At 43.0% G+C, this 25590-nt stretch overlaps 1 protein-coding gene across 6 annotated transcripts in view; it reads right to left on the minus strand.

Moving 5' to 3' along the window:
- Positions 1 to 1696: 1696 nt before the first annotated feature.
- LOC117960495 (transcription factor COE3) overlaps positions 1697 to 25590 on the minus strand; it is a 67219-nt gene continuing 43325 nt past the window's right edge. For 2 of the 6 annotated variants that reach the window (XM_034898434.1, XM_034898433.1), the window contains exons 9-16: positions 22377 to 22510; positions 22103 to 22229; positions 11578 to 11666; positions 6529 to 6594; positions 6163 to 6334; positions 5588 to 5773; positions 5073 to 5162; positions 1697 to 3689 (exon numbers count right to left, since the gene is read on the minus strand). In XM_034898434.1, the coding sequence (XP_034754325.1) occupies positions 3658 to 3689; positions 5073 to 5162; positions 5588 to 5773; positions 6163 to 6334; positions 6529 to 6594; positions 11578 to 11666; positions 22103 to 22229; positions 22377 to 22510 (896 nt within the window). In that variant the 3' untranslated portion in view covers positions 1697 to 3657. Of the gene's footprint in view, positions 3690 to 4994; positions 5163 to 5587; positions 5774 to 6162; positions 6335 to 6528; positions 6595 to 11577; positions 11667 to 22102; positions 22230 to 22376; positions 22511 to 25590 lie in introns of all 6 variants that reach the window. The other 4 variants (XM_034898431.1, XM_034898430.1, XM_034898435.1 and 1 more) reach the window with 3 other exon arrangements.

Consider the following 25590-nt stretch of genomic DNA (forward strand, 5'->3'; position numbering starts at 1 on the left):
TCTTTCACCTGAACAGCACAGGAGTGCAGCCTGGTCACGTAAAGCTACTTAGTCACCCATGTAGATGCCAGGCTGCACAATTAAACCGGCACTAATTAAGAAATGTTCAGTCCGTATACTGTACATCAACTTTTAAAACTCTTCAGTAATGCTTGTTAATATCGCAATAATTAGTCATGCTCAGGCCGCCTGCGTCAGACAGAGATGTTCAATATTACCGCTCAGGCTTATATTATTGAGAGGAGTTTTGTCTTTTTTTTTTTTTAAATATAACAATGCACGAGCAGATGTTTGAAGCATAGCCCTCGGCAACACAAGGCTAGTTAAAATCGATATTGCTCTCAATATTTCTTTCCTTTGACAGATAACCAGTACTGAGGAAAGTCTTGATAAGAGTGGCAACATATGGATGTGGCGAACCTCGCTTTCTTTTGATTGCATGACCCCCTGACCTTTGCCTGTGTTCGAGCGGGAGGCAGCCACATGGTACGGTGGGGGTCTGTCAGTCTCTGGTTATGGGGCATTATTGACCCAGGATTTATAAATATTTAATGCACACATTAAGATCATGGTGGAGGGTGGCCATTAGAGTTCTCCAATAAAGAGGCTCTCACAATGATTGAGTGGTGTGGCAGAGCTAGTGGCTGGTCATTGGGTACAGAGAAACCTGCTGAGACAATATACTGTACCTCGAGCCTGCCTGCCGGGCTTCGGAGCTCTTAAAACTGGCAACAACGGAGCAAACTTGGCGATTTTTGATTGTACTTATATGCTCAGAATTCCCAGGAGTCTTATTTTTTTTTACTTTGCTCTGTTGGTTGCTGTTTCTGTGATGATACCTTCTCCTTGGTTTCATGTATTGGGCAGTTAAAACACACAGTTTGTGCAACATTTTGTCATTGAATAACAGAGACAGCAGTGATGAAGGCAATAGATCCAAACCTGTGTACGTGTGTATCTGAAACAGATAATGCAATGTCAGGAAGCAGATGTGTGGCAGTTGTTATCAGACACATTGGATTATCGAGGGAATGATTTGAAGCACACGGCGATCGCAGCTGAAAATTAAATGACTCTTTTGAGTGCATCTGTCCTTTGCGCTATCAGCAACTCCTGGACTATCTCCCGTTGCTGTGAGATCTGTGCATGCTGGCTGACATAATAAGCTGTGATATGCTGATTGCCACTCAGGATTGCCGTCATTTAATTGTGCATTAAAGGCAGAGATGGCCTCGGACAATGTTGCCTTGATGAGAAATTGACATTTTGTGACCTGCTCTCTGCGACCACTCAGGATGCCAGATAAGATGCTCAGTTGTTTTTAAGGAGAAGCACCATTATTCCCTCAAACACTTCTATCCTTCTGTTTGACCCACTTGATGAGTATAGATTTCACGGGGCCCCCCCTTTCAGCGCTCAAACTATAAGAGGTTCAAAACGATACCAGCCCTTATAGACAAAGGATAACCTTGCTCTTTCAATGTATTGATTCTTTATTAACTAGGTGGCTTAATGCAATGAAATGAGGGATTTGAATGAGCCCCATTTGGGGTGCTTTGAATAAAAAGCTTGCACTGTTTATGAATGACTACAAAGAACCTTTGAAGCACCACAGATGCAGGATATGCTGATACAAAGACCAGTATGAATATGTCACAATGTCAGAGTGCTTTGCTGAAAGAATGTGAGTAAAGAGCAGTTTTCATCTTTTATGGATGTTACACTTTTCCACAGGTTTCAAACAGTTATCTCTATGGCAAAGTCTAAACACTACAACTTACAGACGAATCACAGGTTTGTCTTCAGAAGTTTCTACTGTCTTTTTTTCTTTGTTCTGATTGTCAGTTTGTCTGCCAGCCAAACTGTACTTAAAACTGAAGAAGTCCACAGTTGAGGAGCTATTGTGTTTTTACTGAAAATTTTAATAAAACATCACTTATTCATTTCTGTTCCCATTCCAAATGTTGACATTTTTAAATTTTCTTCCCTGTAAACACATGTAAGCTATGTGGCAGAGTCATAAGTGGTGAGTAAAAATGACTTCTATACATTCTACAAAACAGAAAAAAATACAACCACAAATGGAGTGTTTTTTATCTCCAAGGTTGTCCCTCATGCACATTAGTCTCTATTGGATCTTAACAACTATCATATGGGTCACAAACAATTTATTTGACAATACAACCAACAAAGTTTTCTCCAAAATGGTCTGTATAGATAATTTAAAATCAATATAAAAATAAACAATGAAGTTTGACTTCCCCTTTAAAAAATGGACAGAGAGTCTTGACGGAGTAACACAAATTTTTGAGGATACACATGAAATATATGCACATTGCATTTCATCAAATACAAAAAGAAAACAAATGAAGGCAACAGTTCTTGGCTGAATTATCTGTGCTGCATCACTATATTAAGGGCATGACGATTAATACATACATAATGAAAAGCAATATACAAAATTTCAGAGATAAATACATTATTTATAGTTGATATGTTACAAAATTTCCCTCAGTGAGCGCAAGTGTGTATTTGAACAGAAATATGACGATGAACTACTATACTCCTACATTGTCAATGGATTTTAATTTTGTTTTTTAAATGTTTTTTGTTGATCTAAAAGAACATGAAAAAGACAGATGTATAAATATTTAGCACAAGTTTGGCAATATCACAATAGTCTACAATTTTTAACCACATATAAAACACATAAGGGAGTTGGAGCTAGAAGGGGAGACTGCTCCTCATCAACAAGAAACAGACTTCACAGTAGCCTAGGAATGCATTAATATACAGTGCTAGCAAAAGAGTTGAAAAACATGGCAAAACACACTTGCTTAAAAGGAAGCTCTAGACATGGAAGTACATCATATTCATCAACAGAGCAGTGTTTTGTACACATCAGTGTGCTTGTTGAATCAAGAGGATTTTTTTTTTTTTACTTTTGAAGATGATTTCTAGCTACAATAAATTACAAAATTTAAGTTAAAATGCAGGAATGAAACATGATACAGCCTGACCCACCCAGCCCCACCCCTTTTACTCGTATTTGTTGTACTTTTATGCTCAATTTTCTACATTATATATTTCATATAATTTCCAGTTGAAATTCAAACTGTCTTGGCCCCTGTGTATTTTTCTCACACATAAAAATACAAAAAGTCACATTATAAAGACACACAACTGTTGTGAATCTATTAAAAGAGAGTTGAAACAGAAAAACAATTTCTGAAGTTCATTGGCAAATGTACTGTACATCAGTGTTTTTACATTACAACCAGATGGTGAGTCCACAGAGTCCCTTCCAGTATTGAATGTGTGGTTGATTGGACATATCCAAGGCCGAAGCACAACCTGACAGGTATACAAAATAAACCCTTCATCATCCCGTGTCTTCTTCAAGGGTGATCAAATGGGGGGGGCATAAACAAACAAAGAAATCCCACAGAAAAAAAAAAAATATTGTTCCTCATGAAATCCTTTTTTTTCTGCAGGTTTGCAAAAGTCATTTAAAAGAAACAAAACATTTGTTTTCTTTTTTCTCTTCATCTTTAAAGACAGAACAAGCGGTTGACTATACATTACACCAGCATTTTTGCCGTGTGCTTCTGTGAAGTGGTATTGTGAAGACTGGTGCTTGAGATGATAAAAGTGCATTTACATTGGAGGGACAACCAGGCCGGACATGGCTGGAAAATAAAACAGAAGGAAAAAAAAAGATTATTAGTTTATTTGCTGAAAACAGATATGGATAAAAATGATTAAACATTTATTTTGTAATTTGGTGTATGTGTACATGCATGTGTCTGGGTGCATGTGTGTGTGTGTGTGTGTGTGTGTGTGTGTGTTAGTGTGTGTCTGTGTGTGTGAGTCCAGCCATCTGACAATGCACAAGTGCGTGAATGTATGTCTTAATGTGCCTGTTTGCGTATGTGCCTGTGAGTGTTTGCCGTGTCCGCCAGCCTGCTGCTGCACGTCCTCCTAACGGGGCGAGTTTAAAAACCTCCCTCCTGCTCTGACATTTCAGCCCCCAGCATGCCAGTCTTGCTATGTGTGATATTTCTCCTGGCGTTGGGGTAATGGCAAACAGTGGCCCAGACTCCCCAGAGACACCGCCGTTGTGACGGCAGAGCAACAACACGGTCACTTCCCACAATGCCACAATGCTACAGCACTAGACACTCCTCAGACTCCCCTCAGATTCCTTCTATCACTTGCTTTCCTCCCCTCATCTCTTTATCCTTCTCTCTTCAACACTGTACAGCGCATTAGTCCTTCATTTCCACATTTCCCAAGTCGTGCCTCTGTGTCATTAACTAAGAGAGATTAGGGAAGATCAAAGGTAGCTTCCGTTATTTTACCAAGACCATCTGCTTAGGATATCATTAGCAACTGTACCTCACCCTGAGAGTTTATATATTCAGTACTTTCACACGTTTTAACAATTAGGCGACTAGTGAAGTGCTGGGATGATATATTATTATATTGCTCTGAGTATATTTGTAGAGTCATGGTTGAAATGCTTTTAAGTTTGCCAGCGCAGATGATGGCAAGGCATTGCTCATTAATTTCTGCACAACATGTATTAATAAGTATGAACGTGTAGCAAGATGAACTTTAATTTCCCACTTCATTAAGCCCAATGTTATTAATCTTGGGGCACACACTACGGCTAAGCTTGTTTTCAAAGTAATCACGTTGGTCATGACACATGCACAAAACCTAATAAATATAATTACTAAAACAATTCGGGGAATGTTTTTTCCTGCGACATCAGAGGGGATCATTTGTACAAAAGGGCAACAAGGATGTATGTTTGCGTTGCACAGACGTGAGACAGTGCTTGCAGTCCTATACTTGCGTGCGTGTGTGTGTGTGTGTGTGTGTTAGTGTGTGTAAAGGCATGCTCTGTGCGAGTGTGTGTGAGTGTGAACTGTAAGGTGTAAATTGGCCTGTCAAAATGCATATTATATTTGTAATGATTAATCCCTCACCAAACCGGACAGAGGCCTGAGCAGCGGTATCTGACCAGTAGTCCGTGGGGAAGGGATGAGGGGGTGAGGGGGGCTCACCTTGCAGTCCGTTGCCGTTGGCGCTGGTGCAGGAGGGGGGTGGGGAGGCCTGAGGTCGGACCACAGGGGCGAAGGCGCTCTTTTGTTTAACTGCAGAGACGATAGGGGGGGAAAGGAACGAGGGAGGGGTGAGAGTGAGAACGTGCTGTGAGTAGTGCTGGAGAGGGAAAGGGCAGTTAAGGTAAGGCTAGGATAGTATTACTGCCAGGGGGGATACACGATCAGTACTCACAGGCCCCTACCATGAACATCTTGTCCGGTAGAACAACTACACGTGGCAAATGGTGAAATACACATAAAAATGAATATTCCTGCTACTCTGAGCTACATGCGTGTTCTCCGAAGTACTAAAACTAAACAAGCCCCTGTGAATGAATAGTAATATATTATCACCATCAATAATGTTATAACCCTGTCAGAAGTGATTCATAGAAGTGAAAACGAATGTGGGAGCTGGAATTAAATCAGCAGCAGCTTAGTGCTACTACAGCGTGCGATAGTGGCAAGCTACTCACTTCCATATGGGGAGTTGGCAGAGGATCCGTTGAGGAACCCAGGGGAGCTTGGCACTCCTAGGTTCATACCGGCATTGCCGTAGCCATTCATGCTGTTGCTGACGGAGTTGTAGCTCGACTGCTGTGGGGTGCTGCTGGAGATGTAGCCCCGGGGGGACACGCTGCTGGTGTTCCGGCTGTAGCCCACTGAAAAACACGGGTGGAAGATAGAAAGGGAAATTCATTTCATTCATTTCTTTCCTTCGGTACAGTATTTACTAGGGAAATGTGCACTGATTACAGTAAATGATAATGGGGATTTACTGCTGCAATCAAACATGTTTATATCAGCACATACTGCAGATGCCAATTCAATAAAAAAAAAGAATGTGGCACTTAATCGAACCCTTTAACTGCCTATATTACAAGAGAGGATGGGGGTAGTGAACTCAGTGTTAAAAAAAAAAGTAATTTCTATCTATTTTTGCATTTTAATGAGTGTAATTGAACTCTTTCTCATTTTGCTGCAAACCCCCTGGAATCCCCTCAAGGACCCCACTTTTAAGAACCACAGAGTTATACCCTAAATCACATACCTTGGTCATTCCCTTGTGACTCAGACACATTGACTGCTAGCTGGCTGCTGAAGGAGTTGACTCCCATCATGCCGTGGGAGGCTGTGTTCGCGAGAGAGGGGATCTGGTTGTGGTTGCGGGGAACGCTGTACAGGGCCTCGGCGATGTCAGCTGCCCTCTTCAGAATGATCTCCTGGAAAGCGCAGAGAAGGCAGAGGTTTTGTTATTTATGTTGTTTTTCTTATAGCTTTGCTGTTGCTCACAACGCATGTAGCGTACATTGTTCCAGATGTAGTGATGAAAATACCCTTTGGTGATACTTTCAGTGAATTTGCAATGGTTTCTCATTTAGTAGAGGTACTGTATAACAGCTGTGTGGATACGGACCTGATTGTTGTGGGGCATTCCATACAGGGCTTCAACGAGATCAGCCGCCCTCTTCAGTAGCACCTCCTGATGAGGAAAACAGGAAGAGTAAATGTTAGGACCCAAACAGATTATGGTTGAGACCACAGTGGTCCGTCGGGTGGCAAACAATATCAAAAACAACATTACACAGCAGGGTTGTAGAGCTCTTTAGAAATGTTTACATATTTAACCGACTAAATAAAAGCCACCCTGATTTAAGAGGCACCGGTGCTGCATTTATACAGCACTACCACTTTGCTCCTTCCAACCATGCAGAGCAGTGAATAATGTTCCCTATCTTAATTAAACTGGCATAGTCCTTTAAAAACAACACCTCACCCCTGATTCTGGGCTTCACGTTTGCTCTGTAGTTCAGCGCTGAGTCCCCTCTCTTCAGAACAATAAAGTGAATTAGCTCTGGGTTAATCTAGTTCTGTTGTAATGACATTAAGGAATTTTTCAATTAACCTCTTTGACTGGCTGTTGCAAAGGACTTCACAAATGACTTCCCATCCAGCAAGAGCTGGGTGCTTGTGCCTTGGGGACACGGATGCTCAGGATGTGGTCTTATCCATGTCTGCATGCTTGCCCCCGCTTGACAATGCGGATTAGCTGTGTTGCTTTGGCTCTTAACACTGAAAATGAGTTGGCCCTGGATCCTGTTCCCCCCACTCTATTTCGGGCTTCCAGCTAGGTGGGGTTTGGCCCGTTCTTGTGTCTTTATCTGCTCTTTGAATTTAGCACTTACAATTAAATCCCTCTCAAGCAACCAGACTGCTCTCTTTGTTTTCTATAATACAGAAGGCAATATGCTCTATGAAAACCCTCTTCTTCTTTTAGAGTGCATTTAATCTGACAAAGGCAAGTTGCAGACATGACTGTTGCGTGTGTTTTTTAAAATGCTTGCTTGTTGTCACCTGCTGTAGAGCAGAGATTTGTCGACTATGCTGTTAGAACCCTGGTTAAAAGCAATGCAAATCTGTCACCAGAAACATCTCAGATGGCGCTTGTTTTCTTCCCACATTCCCTGTGTTTTCTTTTGCGGGCCTCTGTAATTTGTCTGAAGTGTTCCATCACTTGGCAATAGCAGTGTGGGATTAAGACGGCAGCTGCCGTAAATGAATGTAAACACAGCCTTCGCGCCTTCAAACAGCGGCCTCCAAGACTTGGCCTGCTTTTCCAAAGCATAGCGTATGTAGTGTGTATGGAGTGTGTGTATGGGCCCTTTCATCCTGAGTAGCATATCTACCACAGTCCTTGATTTATCAAGATGAATCACTGTAGAAGCCACTTCCAGCGTATGCCATGCTCTCTTATAGAAACATATCGCTTAATCCACCCCAAGCTACCGGATGGGTGGCTCTTAGAATGGGCATTTACCTCTGAAATTGGTGTGTATGCTCAACGTTGCATGCATCTAGTTTGCATACAAATAAAGAATTATGGTTGTCGTGAGGCAGGTAGACTAAATGAGAGGACCAGCTGTCTTGATGTGTTCTCATCAGGCAGAACAGATTTCTCTCTCTCTTGCTGAGTGAGATAAAGTGGTTTTCTTTCTTTTTGTCTGCAGTTAATAATTACCAATAATCTATTCTATCATATTTCAAGATCTTCTACATGGCTCTCAATTTTAAACAACAATTAAAGCAATTAAGACTGTCGCGTTTGCAAGCCATGTTTCATTCTCTGTAAAACGTCCTCTCCCTCCTTGTCCATATGGTACTTTGCAGCAGTGACATAAGGACAGCTTGGAAAAAGGAGGAGAGAAAACGATATTGCCTCTCATCCTTAATCTGTCGTTTACCGCGTGGTGTCTTAACTAACCAAGCTGACTCGCAAGGCTATGCTTAAGTGCAACCTAGTCATATCCGCGGATGATGAGAAGTGCTGCACCCAATCAAGGAAGAAGTTTGTTTTCTTCTGACGAGACGCTTTCATGCATATCAGCTCACGCTGTGAATACGATTAACACAGAATAGTGTTCTGAGGGCATTTCCATGTAAATCTCAATACTACTCCTGCATAAGTGTAATTGGCTTTCTTGTCATGGAGACATATCAGAACACACCATGTTAAATTGAAACAATTAAAGGCCTCAAATGATTTCTGTTGTTCTGTGACAAATGCGTGACAGATTTCTGCCATTGTTTGCCTCACTTTGCATAAAGGTCTTGTGTTCAACAACTGTTTAAATGGAGCTGCTCTGATGACAAATCACCTCAGATTTCGAGCTCTTAGAGAGAAGAGTAGAGAAAAAAATGAGAGGAAGCCATAACAAATCATGTTTTGTAAAGAATATCTAACAATAAGAAGAAGTGGTCTAAAACAGCCCGAATGTGATTCTTCAAGCACTAGATTAACATGGATGTTGTATTTATATTATCACAGTTAATAAAAGAGGGCCTAGGTTATGTAGCTTTGAGTGCTAATGCCATTATAAAACTGTAAGGCAATTACTCTGTTAGCTCTAGCCTGAGGTAATGAATGCATTTAGAAGCATAGGGCCATTAGATGAAGGTACTTCAAAGAGCACAGGAAGAGAGATTCATTTAAATACATGGGTAATTGCTTGACATGAACACATTTGTAATATTTTCTCCTTGTGGATTACACAAAGAATTGGAAAAGAATGGGCTTATGCTCATTTTGGGAGGAAAGAAAGGAATCCAAAGCAATCAGCTTAATAATAAAACAATATTGAGTTTCCACTTTTAATTTCATAATGAATCTAATTTGTTACAGAAGAAAGAAATTGAGTGTGATATAATGTGATATCCAGTCTATTTGTCCATTACTGCCAGAGGGCACAAAATGGTATTATAAATTGTCTTTTTTATATCATGAATAGAAAATTGTTTTATAACAAGATCTTAAAAAGGAGGGTGAATTCCAAAGTCTCTCTTCACTTAACGCAATGCCCGCAAACCAATCTCCTTTCTCATCACTTGACTGCTCACACTTATTACTTTCATATTCACCCTGGACTTTGCATTGAATTTTATATCTCCACTCCTCCCACAGGGTCAGACTGTCATCTACGATGTTGTCTTAGAATTACGAGGTAAACTTCAATCAGAGGCAGCTTCCCCCCTTTTTTCTCTGTGTAGCAACAATATTAGCGTGCATCCCTTGCTATCCATGAGCACTCCCATATTGGCTTTCTGTCTCCTTACAATTACCACGTGTCTTACTGGTCCCAGGGAGAAAGCTGGTGGAAATCAATATAACGCAGTAATATTATCAACTGGAGGGTGAAGTCATGGAAGGGGGGGCAGAGGCGGTGAGTGGACTTGGTGTCGATTTGCCTTTCTGCTAATGCACACCGTGCGTCCTCCAGCTTTATCATCTTTTTATAGAGTCTCCCAACATCACCTGCACCCTGTAATGGCTGTTCTCTATATGCTGTTTCTGTTCTCATTCCAAATGTACATGCAAGCGTCAGCCTGCCGCGGGCTGTTTTATTGGGAATGTGCTTTTGACCCCGTGAGCTGACCCTCAGATGGCAAGCTTAACAATGACGAATCACTTGGTGGGATCATTTACATGCCCCCTGAACCCCATATTTGGGTCCATTAGAGAGCAAATCAAATATTTATGTTGTTTATTGGAAGTGCAGGGTTTCATCTCACTCTGTGATTGTTTCATGCAAAGGCCGGGAGACCGTGCTATATTAAGTGTATGCACACCCAGGAAACTAATCTTGGGTTCAGTGTCAAAATCTGTCTCACAGCCAACAACACTTTGTATTCAAGGAAAGAAGTAAGCTCTCTTTGTAATAAAGCTGTGTTTAACATTGTTGCTCTCTTTGTTTTAAAGATGGGGATTTCACAAAGACACTGACTTTATAAAATGGAAACAGTGTAGCTAGATTGACCAGTGATGCCTGCGGAGACAGAAAGCCATGTGGATATTAAAGGCAAGTGTACTTTACCTTTTGGTCTACGTTTACAGTTGAAATTAGAGTAACATTTCATGTCTAGGTGTTGTTTCCTGTCTCCACAGGGACTGAGTCTAATTGAAACACTTCATATACTGAACCAGGGACTAGCTGTGATGTTCCATTTCTCCACATTGCCTTGGTCAAACGTCTAGAGCTACCACACAGTCTGTTCTTTATTAAATTGTCCGTTGGACGTTAATGATATTGCTGTGTTGCATGCTGGGATTTAATAGATAAGGTCTTTAAAGGTTTTACAGTATTATTAAAACTCTGAGGTGGCCACCACTTTACCACATGCCAAGGGGTTTTGAATGTACTAATCAGTTATATTATTACACTTGACACATCTGGAACGTCAGTCACCGGAATGGTTACTGACAGGGTGGCAATTAGTGAAAACACAGATAGATTTTATCAATAGGAAATGGAGAGAGTAAGAGCATCAAAGGGAATTGTAAGAGTAAAGGAATCAAAGAGTTTCTGCAGGGGAGGGAAATAAAAAAAAAACATGCAGCTGAGTTTTCATGCTCAGGTCTTTCAATATGGCAGCATATACAAATGCCCCATTGGTGTGTCTAAAGATGATGTGGCTTTCAACTCCTTCACCCAGGTTCAAAAGAAAACAATAAGAAAGCCAAAGCATAATAACATGCAGTCTTTGTCTATTAGCTGCAGTAAGACTAGGGGGTTTACGGCACAGGGTTCTGTAAACAAAAGATTAAACCAAATCGAGCTGCAGAAAATGAAAGGAAAACATGAGTGGGGTAATGAGGGTGCAGACGTCGTTTCTGACCAGATTACCATCTCCACAGACTACTGGAGAGGAAAACGCCTGATTGAGCTATTTTACCACACAGAGAGTTTACGCCTCTCTCCACACACAAAACCAATACCATTACCACGCTGGTTAGTGGGTAAGCCACATATGTGAAGCAAAGCTGTTACGGTTTGGGGTCACAGTGCTCTGCTTTGATGGTAATGTTGTTTTGTTTATTTGTCACATTCAGAGTATTAAGGCATTATAACCCAGACATCTTCGTCTAATTGCTGTTCTGTGTTTTACCATGCTGCAGAGACGCTGAACTGACCTTTGGTAACCTCTCAGGATCGCCGGGGTGTCTGGGGATGACCTTCTGCAGCCTCTGGAAACCATAGTCAATGGTTGGCTCATTCAGGGCTGAAAGAAAGAAAAGGGAAAATGAAAATTAGAACCATTTCAGGACTCATTTTGTCAGAGACAGGAAGAAACTAATTGAGAAATCTGTTGGAGTTTACAGAACAAAAGTCATTTCAGAATGCCTAATTTCAAAGAGACCTCAGGGGCAAGACGATGTTTTATGAAACATCCAGGGGGGGCATGTGATGGAAACTGACACGGGTTCCTCTGACACTTGTGTCACCAAGTGTTATTCCATTAACGGCCCAGCCCTGACCTACATCAGTCTGAGAATCCTTCAGAGGGACCCTCCTTCTTTTTATCTGCTTCAGAATATTGACTACAGCAAACTACATAGCGGGGGTCTTTTAATCTAACCGAGCTTTAATAATCTGTGAAAGGCTGTCCACACATTGATCTAGTGTAAGTTGCTGTCATTTCACCCTTCTGCACCAACTGTACTGCAACACTGGGCCTGTGAAATACGGCAGCAGATCCCATGGAGCCATTAATCTCTCCCACCCCTCAAATAGTAATCTGGGGCATGAGGCATATTGGGCGATGAATCAGAGGCACAAAGTAAATGAATCATAACCCAGACTTTGGTGAGAGCAGGGCGTTTTATGTCTGACAGTCCTAATGGGTAATTGAAGGCTTCCTTACAGCTCCGCCTGATTCTAAACAATCATGTGCACACTCAGAGGCAAGACCAGGCAAGGGAGGGAGGGCAGAGGAGAGAAGGAGGGGAGGAAAGGAGGAGAGCAGTGTAAAGGGGGAAGGAACGACTTAATAGAGAACATCACTTCTCAATGTAGATATCATTTTCAGGAGAGTAACTCCGTCGAGCAAGGCGCTTCATAAATCAATGGCTTTCTATGGAGACTAATAAGAGCTGCCTGCCTCTATTCATTGTTCAGCCTGTAATTTGGCCCATCACTCATTACTCAGCATGTAATTTCAGCATTAACACCGCACAGCTCGCTGAACCTGCTGAACACCAGAGAATGTGAAAGCAAGCAACCCCCCCCACCCACCCACCCACACACACACACACACGGACACACACACACACTCACACACACAGACAGGCAGTCAGGCAGGGCCACTGAAGCACGAGCCGGGGAGTCATGGCAGGAAAACGAACAATCATGTGTCTTACTCCTTTTGTTCCCTCTCATCTAAATACACATGCATGCATGCTCGCACACTCACATACTGTACCTACTCACGCATATATACAGCAGTCATGTACAACACACATACGCACAATCAAACACATGCACCCCTTCTGCCAAAACCTGAATACAGTAATTGCCAGCTCGACCGTGATCAGATGGAGCAATTATGTGTTCAAGCATGGACAATGCGAGGTGCTAATCGATAGCAAGGATCTAGCTTGCAAGTACAGTGGTATTCAGCCCTACTGGCCAGGCACACCTGAATAAACCCCACACCACAGCAACGTTCACTGCTGGAAATCTGATTTGACATGTCATCATGCATCCCGAAACTACAAAGGTCCGCTTCGGAATGTGGGTGAACGCCATCTTCTCCTTAATAAAGGATTGATCTGCCGTATTGATTGTACATGACAAGGCTGTAGCAAGGAATTTGCCCCCTTTCTTTTGTTATTTCCACCCCCTTTCTTATCTATGCACTCTGGCAGTCCGGTACATGTGTACACACACACGCATATGCGTGTGTGTGTGTGAGTGCATGTACCCGGCTGAGAGTGAGTGTATGTGCACGGCAGCCCTACCAGACCCCGCTGCTCAGTGTGATGTAAATTGTGTATGTGTAAAAAGCACTCCATAATCAGGCCATCCATCATCAGAGGCTGTCAGTGGGCTCTCTCAGGGTGATACATCACGCTTTCCTGTCCTCTGCCTCAGCTGGGGCCTACACAACCCGCCAGGCATGCTGGGAACACAGCCGGAGAGAGGTACAGTACAGGACGAGACCTAGGTTTGGAGAGGTGTTCTGTTTGATGTGCCTTTCCAATGATAATGATGCCCCATTGTAAATGCGGACCGAAGAATTACGATGAATGTGATTTGAAGGGTAGGGTATACTTTACCCTTAAAGAAAATTTTAAACTGAATTGTATCAGCAGTTTTTACAATTTATATGCAGTATTAAATGCCAACGTATGGAGAAATTTAAAAGTGTCAAAAATTACATATACACTTGTCTCAGTGTAGGTTTAAAACATGCCGCAATGTTCTGCAGTTGCAGTCCAAGCGTCAGGCATGATCTCCACATGTCGACATGTTGCCTTCTCATCTATCATGGAGATGATCTTTGTAACAACCCCAGCGTAATGAAATTGGTGACACAGACCGCCATCTGCTATTGATTTCATGCAAATGCTTTTGACAGCTGATGGAGACTTGCATTAGCGCTAAACGGTGCTGTCAGTTGATGAGTTGACAGTTTTGTAGTCATAGCATGTACACTGGTTCCGACAGACAATGTCAATAATCCTGTAAGAGCTGCTGATGATATATACTGAGCACTTCTATTCAATCCGGACAATAAATGTGCTATGTGTGTATTCATCGCATCGCTCCGCACATTTTTTCTTCCAGGCAAAGATTTTCTTTCATCTGCTGAGCTTTCACAAGAGTCATTGTGACTGCTCTTCTTACTTTTTCTTACACCACACACAGTGACAGCAGCCTTTGTCCCCTGTTTACACCAACCCCCCCCCATGTCTTTTTTAATCCTTGGCACATGATTATGTTCTGACTTCACACTCTGTCGTAAACTTTACTCTCTTCTAAAGATATAAACAGGCAAATCTAGCTGCTCTATGATGCCATTGCATGACTCCATGCATGCCAAAATTAGTTTGGTCCTCCTTGTCCTTCCAACACAAAATGGTGAAAGGGGTGGGGGTGGAAGGAGCGTGTGTGTGTCCCCTTACCCCTTCAGTAAGGGGTCTCAGTTGCTGCAAGGAAACATGAAACCCTCCACACACATCCCATAAATCCTGCACTGGGTGGGGAGTCTAGCCGAGGGGAGGAGGGACCGGGGAAGGTGGGGGCAACTGGGGGGAGGTATGATAGGGGTTGGTGTGGAGGGGGGTCGCTGGCACGTTCCAGTCACGCCCGCTTCCCGGCTCGCGGCCAATCAATACCACTTTCCTGTTTTAGAGGCGGGTAATTATGAGGTGGAGAGATTGTGTGACCTCTCACCCCTGCTGCATTACTCGCCTGATATTAAGATAAATTGCCTGATTTTGGGTAAACATATGCTGCAATTCAAACTGTCAGCACTGGTTTGCTCAGGGATAATTTGTATTGATCTCCTGGCTTCTTCCCCATTTTGCTTACTGACCTCATGGATAATTAGAGAAAAAGAGACACGGGGAGGTAAGGCAGGGCTTGCATTTGAATACTTTGCAGGAGAGATGAAGAGCACATGTGAAGGGGTACCAAGGGAACATTATGGACTAATAGAATTTTCATTTTCTCTCATTTTCTGTTTAGATTTAGACAGGTTGTGTGCTTTTTCAATTACAACGCTTATATCTGTTTTCCCTACTTACGGTACATATGCAAAGATATAATTGTTTGTAGATTTGTTTCCATGGTTTTATTTCAGAGATGATTTAACAAAAGTAATGAGACATCAAAGTGACAACAAATGTTTCAAATTTAACGGCTGATAACAATTGGAAAGAACATGGTAACTAATTTCTTGACAAAGAAAGAGACTTGATCCTTCCACATGGATGTGGCAGTGTTTATGAATATTTCAGTAATTTTCTCACTCTAGAGAGTAAATGATCATGTTTCAGAATATGAAGAAATGGAATGCATGACTCGGTATGCAGCTGTGACCGTATCATTTCCAATTTTGAATATCACGCATGCACACAAGCACTCATGGCAGGGCCTCAGTAGAATTCCTAAGCCCGGAATGTGCACTTCCCAATCTTATTTTGATCTGACACCTTAATCTGCCTGTCCTTTCATGCTACTAAAACACATTTTCTCTGAGAAATCCTTTAGTCGCCCTAGCTACTTCACTTAAAATGTAGAGTGGATGGCATGTACATGGCATCTGAGTGTGGTCTGCTGCTCCTTCTCCATGTTCTGTAGAAATAGGACATGAGTAACCGCTCTACAGGAACAGTGTAACATGGCCAACGTTGGCAGCCAGAAGTGCTTACATGGCAATACACTACTGTGTGCCCTCAGTCTATATGGAAGTGGATTGAACACATGTATTGACTTACAGTATCTGGGTATAGACATGGGGAAATGTTTCAGCAAAGCAGTAAATTTAAGGGAAATTGTTCCTTGTTAAGTCTATGAGCCTGAATGGAAGCTCGCACAGAGTACTAGCATTCCTGCCAGCCATTACAGCTTATTACGATAACTCTATCTTTCCAGGAGATAAAAACCTAGCCTTGTTGCCATTTGCCAGCTATTACTTTCGCTAATTATACTTAACTGCTTCGAGCTTATCTCCACTCCTCCTACACCATTGAGCAGTTATTTTTTTCTTTCCCCTTAACACAAATTAGAGGTGGAGTGGGAGTTGGAAAGGGAGAGACAGATAAACAGCACAGGCAGAAGTTCATTCAAGTGTTATTGCATTTGTGACTTGTCAAACAGTCTAACTGAAGCCTTCTAGGCACCTGCGGTCTGTTAGATGGATCAGTTCTGAACAGCATCAACACACATAATGACCTTGCCTCGCTGGTGTTCAGCAGAGTCTACTGGAGACATTCAAGAGTGAATATCTTGGAATACTTTGCAACAAAGGAGGTAGAAGGCAGAAGTCATGCTGCTGCTCCACAATAGATATGTTCCAGTGCTGAGAGAATAAAAAACACACATGCAGATGTAGAGACTATCTTTAAAAAACCAAACCAAGCCAAATTGGAATTTTCACAGCAAACCCACGCAAAGCAAACCTCATCTGTTTTACCACTGACCATATCATCTCCATCCACTGCAGCCAGTTACCACTGAGTGATTCCATCTCCAGCAGTCTCAAGATGAACAGGAAATTAAAATTTCTGCAGTTAGGATAAATCAATGGAGACAGATCAATGTTCATTGAAATTTCATGAACTTTGAGCCAATACAGATGAAAAAAACTAGACAGTTACAGTCTCCAGCAGATATTTCTCCTGCAACAGATAAAATGTAATTAACACGGTTAAAAGGGAGCAATGTTACAGATTGCACATCCATAATTTCAGACTCCCTTCATATCGGCTGTATTATTAGAAAGGGCCAAAGACACCTGTTCGAACCGCTTAGATGACATTTAAAGTATGTGTGCCACTTCTCTAAGGACGTCGGCGGACTTTCACACATTACCGGCCAACAGAAATCAAATGGGTTCCCTTCACAGCTGATTGCAAGCGCAAATTAATATTGTAAAATGAAGATCAATACATGGACGGGGCACAGATCGATGACAGCTAAATTACGGCCGCATTTTCCTCCTCATTCAAGATGAGTTGTGTTTTCCTCTCAAAGTCAATACCGTGCTGCCTCCCTCATTCATTTCTCAATAAACTTGCCGATGAATTTCAATCAAAAGGCAGCTGTGGAGGAGGCGGGGATGTGGAGTTCTTTTAAAGCCCGTTGGGTGTGGATCGTACTGAAAATGGGGCAAGAAGAGGAGGTGGAGAAAGGAGGAGGAGGAGGAGGGGAAAGATCCTCGTCTATCAAGAGCCCCCTCCCTGCCTCCTCCATCTATCTGTCCTGTGGCAGAGGACTGATGCTGTGACTTACTGAGGACAATCCATTTTAAGAGCCATTACAAAACAGACCTCTAACGATACTGTGGGACAAAAAGTGGGTCCAATTAAAATTAAATCAATGAATACGATCCTTACTGGGAGAGAGAGAAAAAACACACAGCCATACTTTCATTTTTCTCTTGAAAGATACCCACAATACATTTCACAGAGAGGTGTAATGGGGGAAATACATGCTCAACTGCAAGTACTTATTTCAATCAATTTCCTGGAGCTGGATTTCACAGGTCACTTGCTGATAACACGCTGTGGAATAATGCCACAGTGTGCTTCTCAAAGCCTACCTGACAAGCTGCCTGACAGTGGGGGAGTGTAAGCACGTGTCACGTCAGCCCTCTAATTGGACACAAGGACCTTCCTCCGTGGAACCTTGTCGCGCTTCACACAAGCTCACAAGGCCTTCAAACCAGGCCCATCTACCTTGGCAATGAGTGTCTGCTCCACTCCTGTGGAGCTGGTGCTAAATACCAGAGTTGTAATGAGACAGGCAGGTATGGGGATATGGCTAGTGGATAACATGCTTTGACACATCCTAAAACTGTTGTGCCAACTGGTTACAACCCACTTGACTGTGGTGATGACATTTAAAAATGCCTATTCCATACTTACTCGCAGCACTTCATACAGCAGGGTGAATTTAAAAAAAAAAGAAGAATTTGCGGATACATTTTTAAAAAAAAGTCTCAAATTTTAAATGCTGTGTGCAGTAGGTTTAGGAATTTAAAATATACAATGCTTGTATACAGTATTTGGTGTGTGTTTGCAAGTCCTCTAAAGCTGTAAATCTGTTTACATACCTCCTTGAATGCCTTTGATTATGGCATATCTTTGCTGTAAGCCACACCCCATCACTGACCAGCGACCGGCTACCAAACCCAACCCTGCAGGACAGGAAATGAAAAGGAAGCTCTCCATCTGATCAGCTTCTGAGTCTGGGACTTCAAAGTAAAGGCGGGGCTGGGAGGAGACATAAGGATAGGCCCGATTCGTAGACCGAACAGCACAGGGCCCTATCTGATGTGTTGATAAAGACGTCTGTGTTTGTTTATTTAATTTTGGGGGGGGGAGAGGAGGGTCCAAGACTGCGTATTATTTTGTTCCTCCTTCTAAGACTGGAACAGGAAGTAAATGTAATTTTGGAAATGCAAACTGGATATAACTATTTATATCTCTACTTTGCAGCGGTACAAGGTTGTTGGTTTAGTTTGGGTGGATCTATTGTACTTGCACGTACTTCAGAGAGACCTCTCTTCTGCACTAGAAACATCTTCCTTTTCTATCCCTTACAGGGCTGACATTTCTTGATCCTCACCAGTATTGAGTGAAGCACACATGACCCCTTTGTCCTTATGTTGATGAATGACTGCCTCATACCCATTTTGTCAGATTTTGGTGCAGTGGAGTCGATAGCGTCACCTTGACGAGGAAAGTTTGTGATCCATCAGCCCTCAAGGCTGTCTGGCCTCAACTAAAGCCTGGCAAGAGCAGTTCACTGTGTGGGGCACCTACTCCTTCCAAAATCCTTCATCCACTGCGTTGCGATCTTGTGAGGTCGAACGATTGGCTCTTATTACTGCCGCTTTACAGTGAGGAGAAAAAAAAAAGGAAAAAACACTTGACTTGTACTAATAGCTGAGAAGCCATGCTGGTCACCAAAGGTCTGAAGATGAAGCACCCTGTCAGTGCCCAGCTTGGGAAATTAGCAAATAATGTTCCCTTCCCCCTGACAAATGTGTGACAGCTCGCCTTCGCCAATCATTCTCTCCTAACGTTATGATGCATGTCCTGGATCCCCACTGGAGGATACAGGCGAAGTTTACTGACCCTCAATTTACCCATGACAAATGGGGTCCCTGTAAATGTGCATTTTCTGGGGCGCGGAAGGGGTTCATTTTAAGCAATCCTGGTTATGTGGATGTCACTGATTAGGATAAATAGTGGCTGAGTGTGTTAGGACTGCTTGCAGAACCATATTACCAAGGGCCTGCGTCGTTGCCCCTGGAGGGGCGCTCTCGTGGAAACTTGGCCAAGATAGAAAACCAAAAGCTCTGATGCAATTAGGAGCTTAAATTGGATGAATTGTACGGTCAAAGTTTTTATTTATGATTTACTCTTTTATGGAGCACTTTAACCATGCAGTAAAAAGGTTAAGGTGCTGCAAATTACGCTGAAAATTGAGGCTTTTTGTTTAAGAAATCACCTGTGTTAAGTGTAACAAAGTATTGACCTCAGGTACAGCCAGGAGTTTCTCCTTTTGATTTTCTACAACCTTGCTGACAGTTGAACCAATGGATAACCAATACATGGATTAGACAGAGGACAAGCTAGCAAGCTCCAAGGGACATTTTGTTACAAGGTAAAAGCTACAGACTGTAAAATAACCAACGTGTCTTTCCTTTACAATGCCAATTAAAGTACAGATATAAGCTCATTGAAGCAGTCAGTGAACTACAGCCTACTAAAGTTTTATATATTATGTCTGTTTGTCTCATTAGTGTTTTAAACATTCAATAGTCAATGCCAACAGGATTATTTGACATATATTACAGGGTGCTCTCTTTCTGAGAATGGATTGTGAGTTTTGGAGCCGTTCCAGGGTACTAACCCGAGTGAGGACGTGTCCCTCTGCTGTTCGAGTTGGCTGCAGCCTCCTCTGTGTTGACTCTTGGTAATTTGTGATAATTTCTTAAATTGAGCGAGTTAAATCTCCACAATTAGGGTGGTAGTGCAAGAAGAGTCAACATGGAAGAAAAAAATGTCTAAAAAGGCACTCCTCTCAAGCCGTGCTCTCAAGTCATGCTTGACGCCATATGCTTTGATGACTAGACCTTTGATATGCACATGTTGCTCCCCTAAATGACACAGGAACATTCTGGCACTTTTAGACAGCATTGTGTCGCCACACGCAGTTTTCACTCTAGTAAGTTGCTATTGTAACTCCAGGTCATTTCAAACCTATTTGTTCATGTAGTGTGACTTTTTTTTTTAAAGTGCTGTAACACGGATGGAAAAGCAATGGTTTAAAAGTGGTTTTGCTCTTAAATACAAGATGAACTCTCTTAATTCATCAGCCCCATTCACAATTTAATGTCTAAAATGAGTCCTTTCACCTAGCAATTACACTACATATGGGATCAGTGGTACCTACTTGCAGTGTTATGCATTCTGCTCTCTTTAACAGTTTCATTCTCTCAAGCGTCAGCCCTTGTACAATCAGGGTGAGCCACACAGGGAATATAAGAGCAGAGGAGCCGGACCTGTCTATTCGTGACTTTCTCTTTTAATTCAGCGCACTAATCAATTGTACCACCGTTGCCTCCAGGGGTAATTGTATCTTCATACTAACTGGAAGTGAGTAGGAACCCATGGAAGACAGAGAGGAAGAATGGGGGGGGGGCAAAAAATCAACAGAGATAAAGAGAAGGGGACACGTTTCCCCAGTAAAACCTGATGGTAATCATCCCAATCCGCTTAGCCTCTGTGACTAATGGGGTCTGTTCTTAAGGGACCTGGCACTTTCACCAGGGTGCTATAGGAGCCATTAATGTCTTAACTTATACACCTTCTCAGGGCTGTGCAGTACCACATGTACACACAGACACACACACACACACACTTTTTTCCCCTCTCGCTCGCTCTCACACTCTCCTACAAACAGACACACATACACTTACACAACCACACTACACTCCTGTTTCATTATCCTGGTGCCTTGTTGGCCTCTGCTCCGCTCCTGCTAGGGAGGTTAAATGCAGGAGAGCTAGGCCAGACTGCACGGTTGGAGGAGAAGGGGACGGATGGCTGGGGGTGGTACTGGTGGTGGTAGTGGAGCGAGAGAGGGGGGACTTGATGAGAAACAGCTGCCCCAGTATGAAGGGGTCTGGATGGAGGTTTCGGGGGGGGGGCAGCTCCCACTTTGCAATTCTGCTGCGCTCAAGGCCAGGGTTGTGCTGGAGGCCTGGGGGTGCTGGGGGAAGTGAGAGTGCTGTGACGCGCCCCCTGTTTCATTCTGCCCATCAGAGTAAGAACAGACAGAGGCTTCCAGGTCAGACAGGCTGTGACCCCCACAACCTCTGTCTCCTCACCAATGATGACAGATAAGACCACCACTTCCTTCTGTTAGCCAAGATAATCAGATTCCTTACTCATAGTGTGACACAGACACCCTTTCTCCCTCACATACATGTCTCTTTGCACACTTTCTCTCCCACAAACTCACATTGAACACACACAAAAATAACTTCAGACACACTCCTGCACTTATCCTGGATACTGCTTTTCTAACCAGATTCATAAAATATGAAACCACCTTTTGCTTTACAAAATCTGAAAATTAGCAGAAAGCATTATCTGTCTTGCAATAGGGCAGATAAAGAGAATTGGCAGAATGAGATATCCTGACAGCTTGAGTTTAACAAAGCTTGGCAGCGCCCTTGTATGATGGGAGGTTAGAGGGGGATCGAATTGCACTTGTAGGAGCCCCTCCACAAAAACCTTTTCGCTAGCAGTGCAGATCTCACACTTTTAACATTCAGCAAGCAGGGCCCTGGTTAGTTCATTATTAGCGCCTAGACTTGGGGATAAGGGCTCCATCCAGACAGATGGAGGAGAAGGCGGGGGGCACAAGAGAAGCCTGTCGAAGGGGGGAGAGGGAAAGAAGGTTTTAACTCACCAGTATAGACAAATCTCCCAGGGGCGCCTTTGCAGAACTGCTTGGACTTGTAGGACAGCGTGACTTCCACAACACCGGGGATGTGCCGAGGTGGAGTCTGGACGCGGATGGCATGAGGAGTTATCAGCTGGATTACAGAGGAAAAGAAATAATGAGCCCTCTGTAATAACAAACTAGAGAGTCAGTACTGTTACACTACAAGAGGGAAAGTGAATTAAAACAATAATAATACAATAACTGAAGTTAAGTCAACTCTATAAACTTTACATCATACCTCACTCCATACTAGCATGGTGCCAAATACGACTTGTAGGCCATCAAAGAAGTTGTCCCCTATGATGATGACAGTGGCTCCTCCAGTGGTCCATCCCTCACTTGGGCTGATAGCCTTGATGCACGGGGTGGCTGCTTATCCAAGACAAAGAGAAGAGCAAATTCAGCACCTAAGCTTTAACATTCGGGCCCATGTCTCTTTCCAAACAGACACATTACTGCATCATCTCCGTGTCTTTCTCACAAAGCCATATCATGGAAATTGCCCCTGGAAAAAAAATGATGGATTTGTTCTTTAAGGCATGAGAATCAAAATCATTTATCAGCGCTCTGGAGTAGTGTAGTTAAGCAGACCCTTCAAATGGTCCACTTCACAAAGGCTAAACGCTGGGCTCGCCAGGAAAATGATTTGATGGAGCAAATTATGTGTCAAGGCAAATGTAGCCATCAGAATTGATTAAGCATGAACCCGCATGTACAGTGAAATTTCAAAGTTGAACACATCTTAAATGAGTCAAGAATACAGGCTGTTAAAGTGGAAATGACAAGCTAAAGCTTTGCTGGTTCATGTTATTTCATTACCTTTGTTCTGCATATGCAGTACAGTGAAGGCACACTGAGTGGAGCTTCAGGTTTCATAACGTGAAATGCACTCATGAATTATTCAGATTGAGTTATTTTTTCTTTCTTTTTGTGATCGATTCAATCCATTTCATATTGTTTATTACAATGCTTTTCATCTGGCGTGACTTCTGCTACGTAGCTCTGCCATTCATCAACAGTCTGGGTTGTTATTATAATCTAATTTGAGTGATCTGGTGCCTCACATTCACTGTCATTTGATGCATTACCTTAATATGGTGTTCAGCACAACACCGTGTTTACAACAGAAATAGCATGACAGCTAGCCATAAAATAGCAATATCAAATTTAATCTATTTCCATCAATATATTTTAATACACTATGAATTGTGCATGTTTTTCCTACCCCTCAAAATGTGAGCAACTATTTCAGCAAGTTCCTTTTTTTAAAAGCTCAGTTCTAAACCTCTATTATCCTTTCCATCCAGTAAGTAAATCACAGTCGGCCATTGTTGTATGGATCACCTCCGACAAGACATCTCCCTTTGTTTGCCTTGCTGTTGGGTCTGTTCAGGTCATGTTTGCTCTCTCTCGCTGCCCATAAAGTGCACACACACACATTGGTACTACAGGGAATCTGACTTTAACAGGCGCTGTTGACTTCATGCTAATCACCTCGTACAGATTTTCATTTGTGAGGCCTGGAGGAGTGACATTTGCTTTCCTTAATTGCGAAGCGCAGCGTCTGAAAGAGGACCAACCCTCTATGGGCATGCTGGGCCCCCTCTAAGGGCCTGACCTTCATCAGTGCGGACGATTACAGCAAATAATTCACCCTTCAAAATTACTGTAAACAAATTGACTTTGGGGATGAGAAAGAGGGGGGCAGGAAGGAGGAGGAGGCAAGAAAGGGCCTGATGGTGACGATGACTGTTGGGGGGCAGCTGCAGCCTGAAACCTACGATAGGCATACACAATCACACACACGCACACACAGGCACACACACACACACACACACACACACACACACACACACATATGCATAGGCACAAGCACAGACACACCACCTCGGAAATCCCAGTGCCCCCTCCCACACACAGAAGGACCCATGGAGAGGCAGAGACTGAGGCCCTAAGCCGTCCACCCTTCTGCCTAAAAATTTGCATATGTCTCAATGCACAGACAGAGAGGGGAGCATGTGCTGAATGGGGACCGTGGCAAAGTGGATTACACAGTCAGCGCAGGCGATCTGATGACAGACACGCACAATGCCCCCTCAGCAGATGATAGGCATCATGACGAGTGGACGGATGAGGATGCAAAGAGCCAGCCTCTCGGTCTGAGTGTTGCATCACTAAGTCTTTGCTAACATTAGGCTACATTAGAGGAACTTTACTTGATTTAAAGTCAATTTTGTTTTGTGCTAAATTGTTACTCTGTCCATTTTTAATTTATTTAAAGATCCACTTTGCTGCAAAATGACCTCAGGCAGCCGATCTGTGATCTGTCCTAATCTTTTTCTTCAGTGGCTAGGGTTAGCCGCAGTGGACGTCAAAACTGATCCGAGATCTGAGCAGAGGAGGTCCCAGCTCTAGTATTGTGACACTCAAACAGGTCTGATGTGGCCCCACGAAGCCGTCCTTTGTTCTGCCTGCTGAAATGTGTTGTAATTGTGCTGTGGGATGTCCAGATGGTCGGTTGATAGTGCAGCTGATGGGATTATACCTTTTACCTCTCCCTGGGCCATCTGTTCCCTTTGACTCTCTCTCTCTCTCTCTCTCTCTCCCTCAGCCTCTCACTCATTCTCAACCTCTCTCTCATACTCTATCTTTCTCTTTCTCCTTTCCTCCTTTCCTTTTCCCCCCTTCCTTCTTTTATCCCTCTCTTTCTTCCTCTTAGGCCCAGCAGTCTGGATTCACTTGTCTTTATTGCATAAACCCTAACAGCATTACAGCCACTTGGCATGCAAATGAGGCAGGCGCTGCAGGCTCTATGCTGAGTCTCCTATATTGTCTGGGGCTCTATAATGGTGGAACTGAGCTAAGGAACGTGTATGTGTGTGTGTGTGTGTGTGTGTGTGTGTGTGTGTGTGTGTGTGTGTGTGTGTGTGAGAGCGAGAGAGAGAGAAACAGTCTGTGTGTTGGTGCTGCACTGTTTGTGTGTGTCTGCATGTGTGGGGGGTGATGCTGTGTGTGAAAGACTCGGCTATTTGTGACCATGTTTATGCACCTTTGAGCCTGAATCTATACATGTTTGAGTGACAGGCAGCCACAAAGCACATTCATGTCTGAATGCATAATATGCTTGTTGTGTGACAGTACACACAAGTGAACAAAAATGTCACATGGTAAGATTCAGTCTGTCATCCACAGGCTATCCCCTTTCTGCGCCAATAGGGGGCAGCACCTCTTGATCAACAAGAGCAAGTCTCTACAAGTGCAGTGTGAGCTGAGAGGAAGAATGCCTCTGTTTCAGCCACACAGGCAGTCAATCAGCCACATTTCTGAGGCTTTTTGCCCAGTGAACTCCTGAAGAAGAATGTGTTGCTAATTTAAAGCACGCTGTCTGTCTGCCTGCTAGTTGTCAAAGCACTATGGAGGACATGGCTGAAATTACATTTTATGACCGGGTC

The sequence above is a fragment of the Etheostoma cragini genome, chromosome 17 (genome assembly GCF_013103735.1).
Source record: "Etheostoma cragini isolate CJK2018 chromosome 17, CSU_Ecrag_1.0, whole genome shotgun sequence".
In the NCBI taxonomy this organism is placed as follows: Eukaryota; Metazoa; Chordata; class Actinopteri; order Perciformes; family Percidae; genus Etheostoma; species Etheostoma cragini.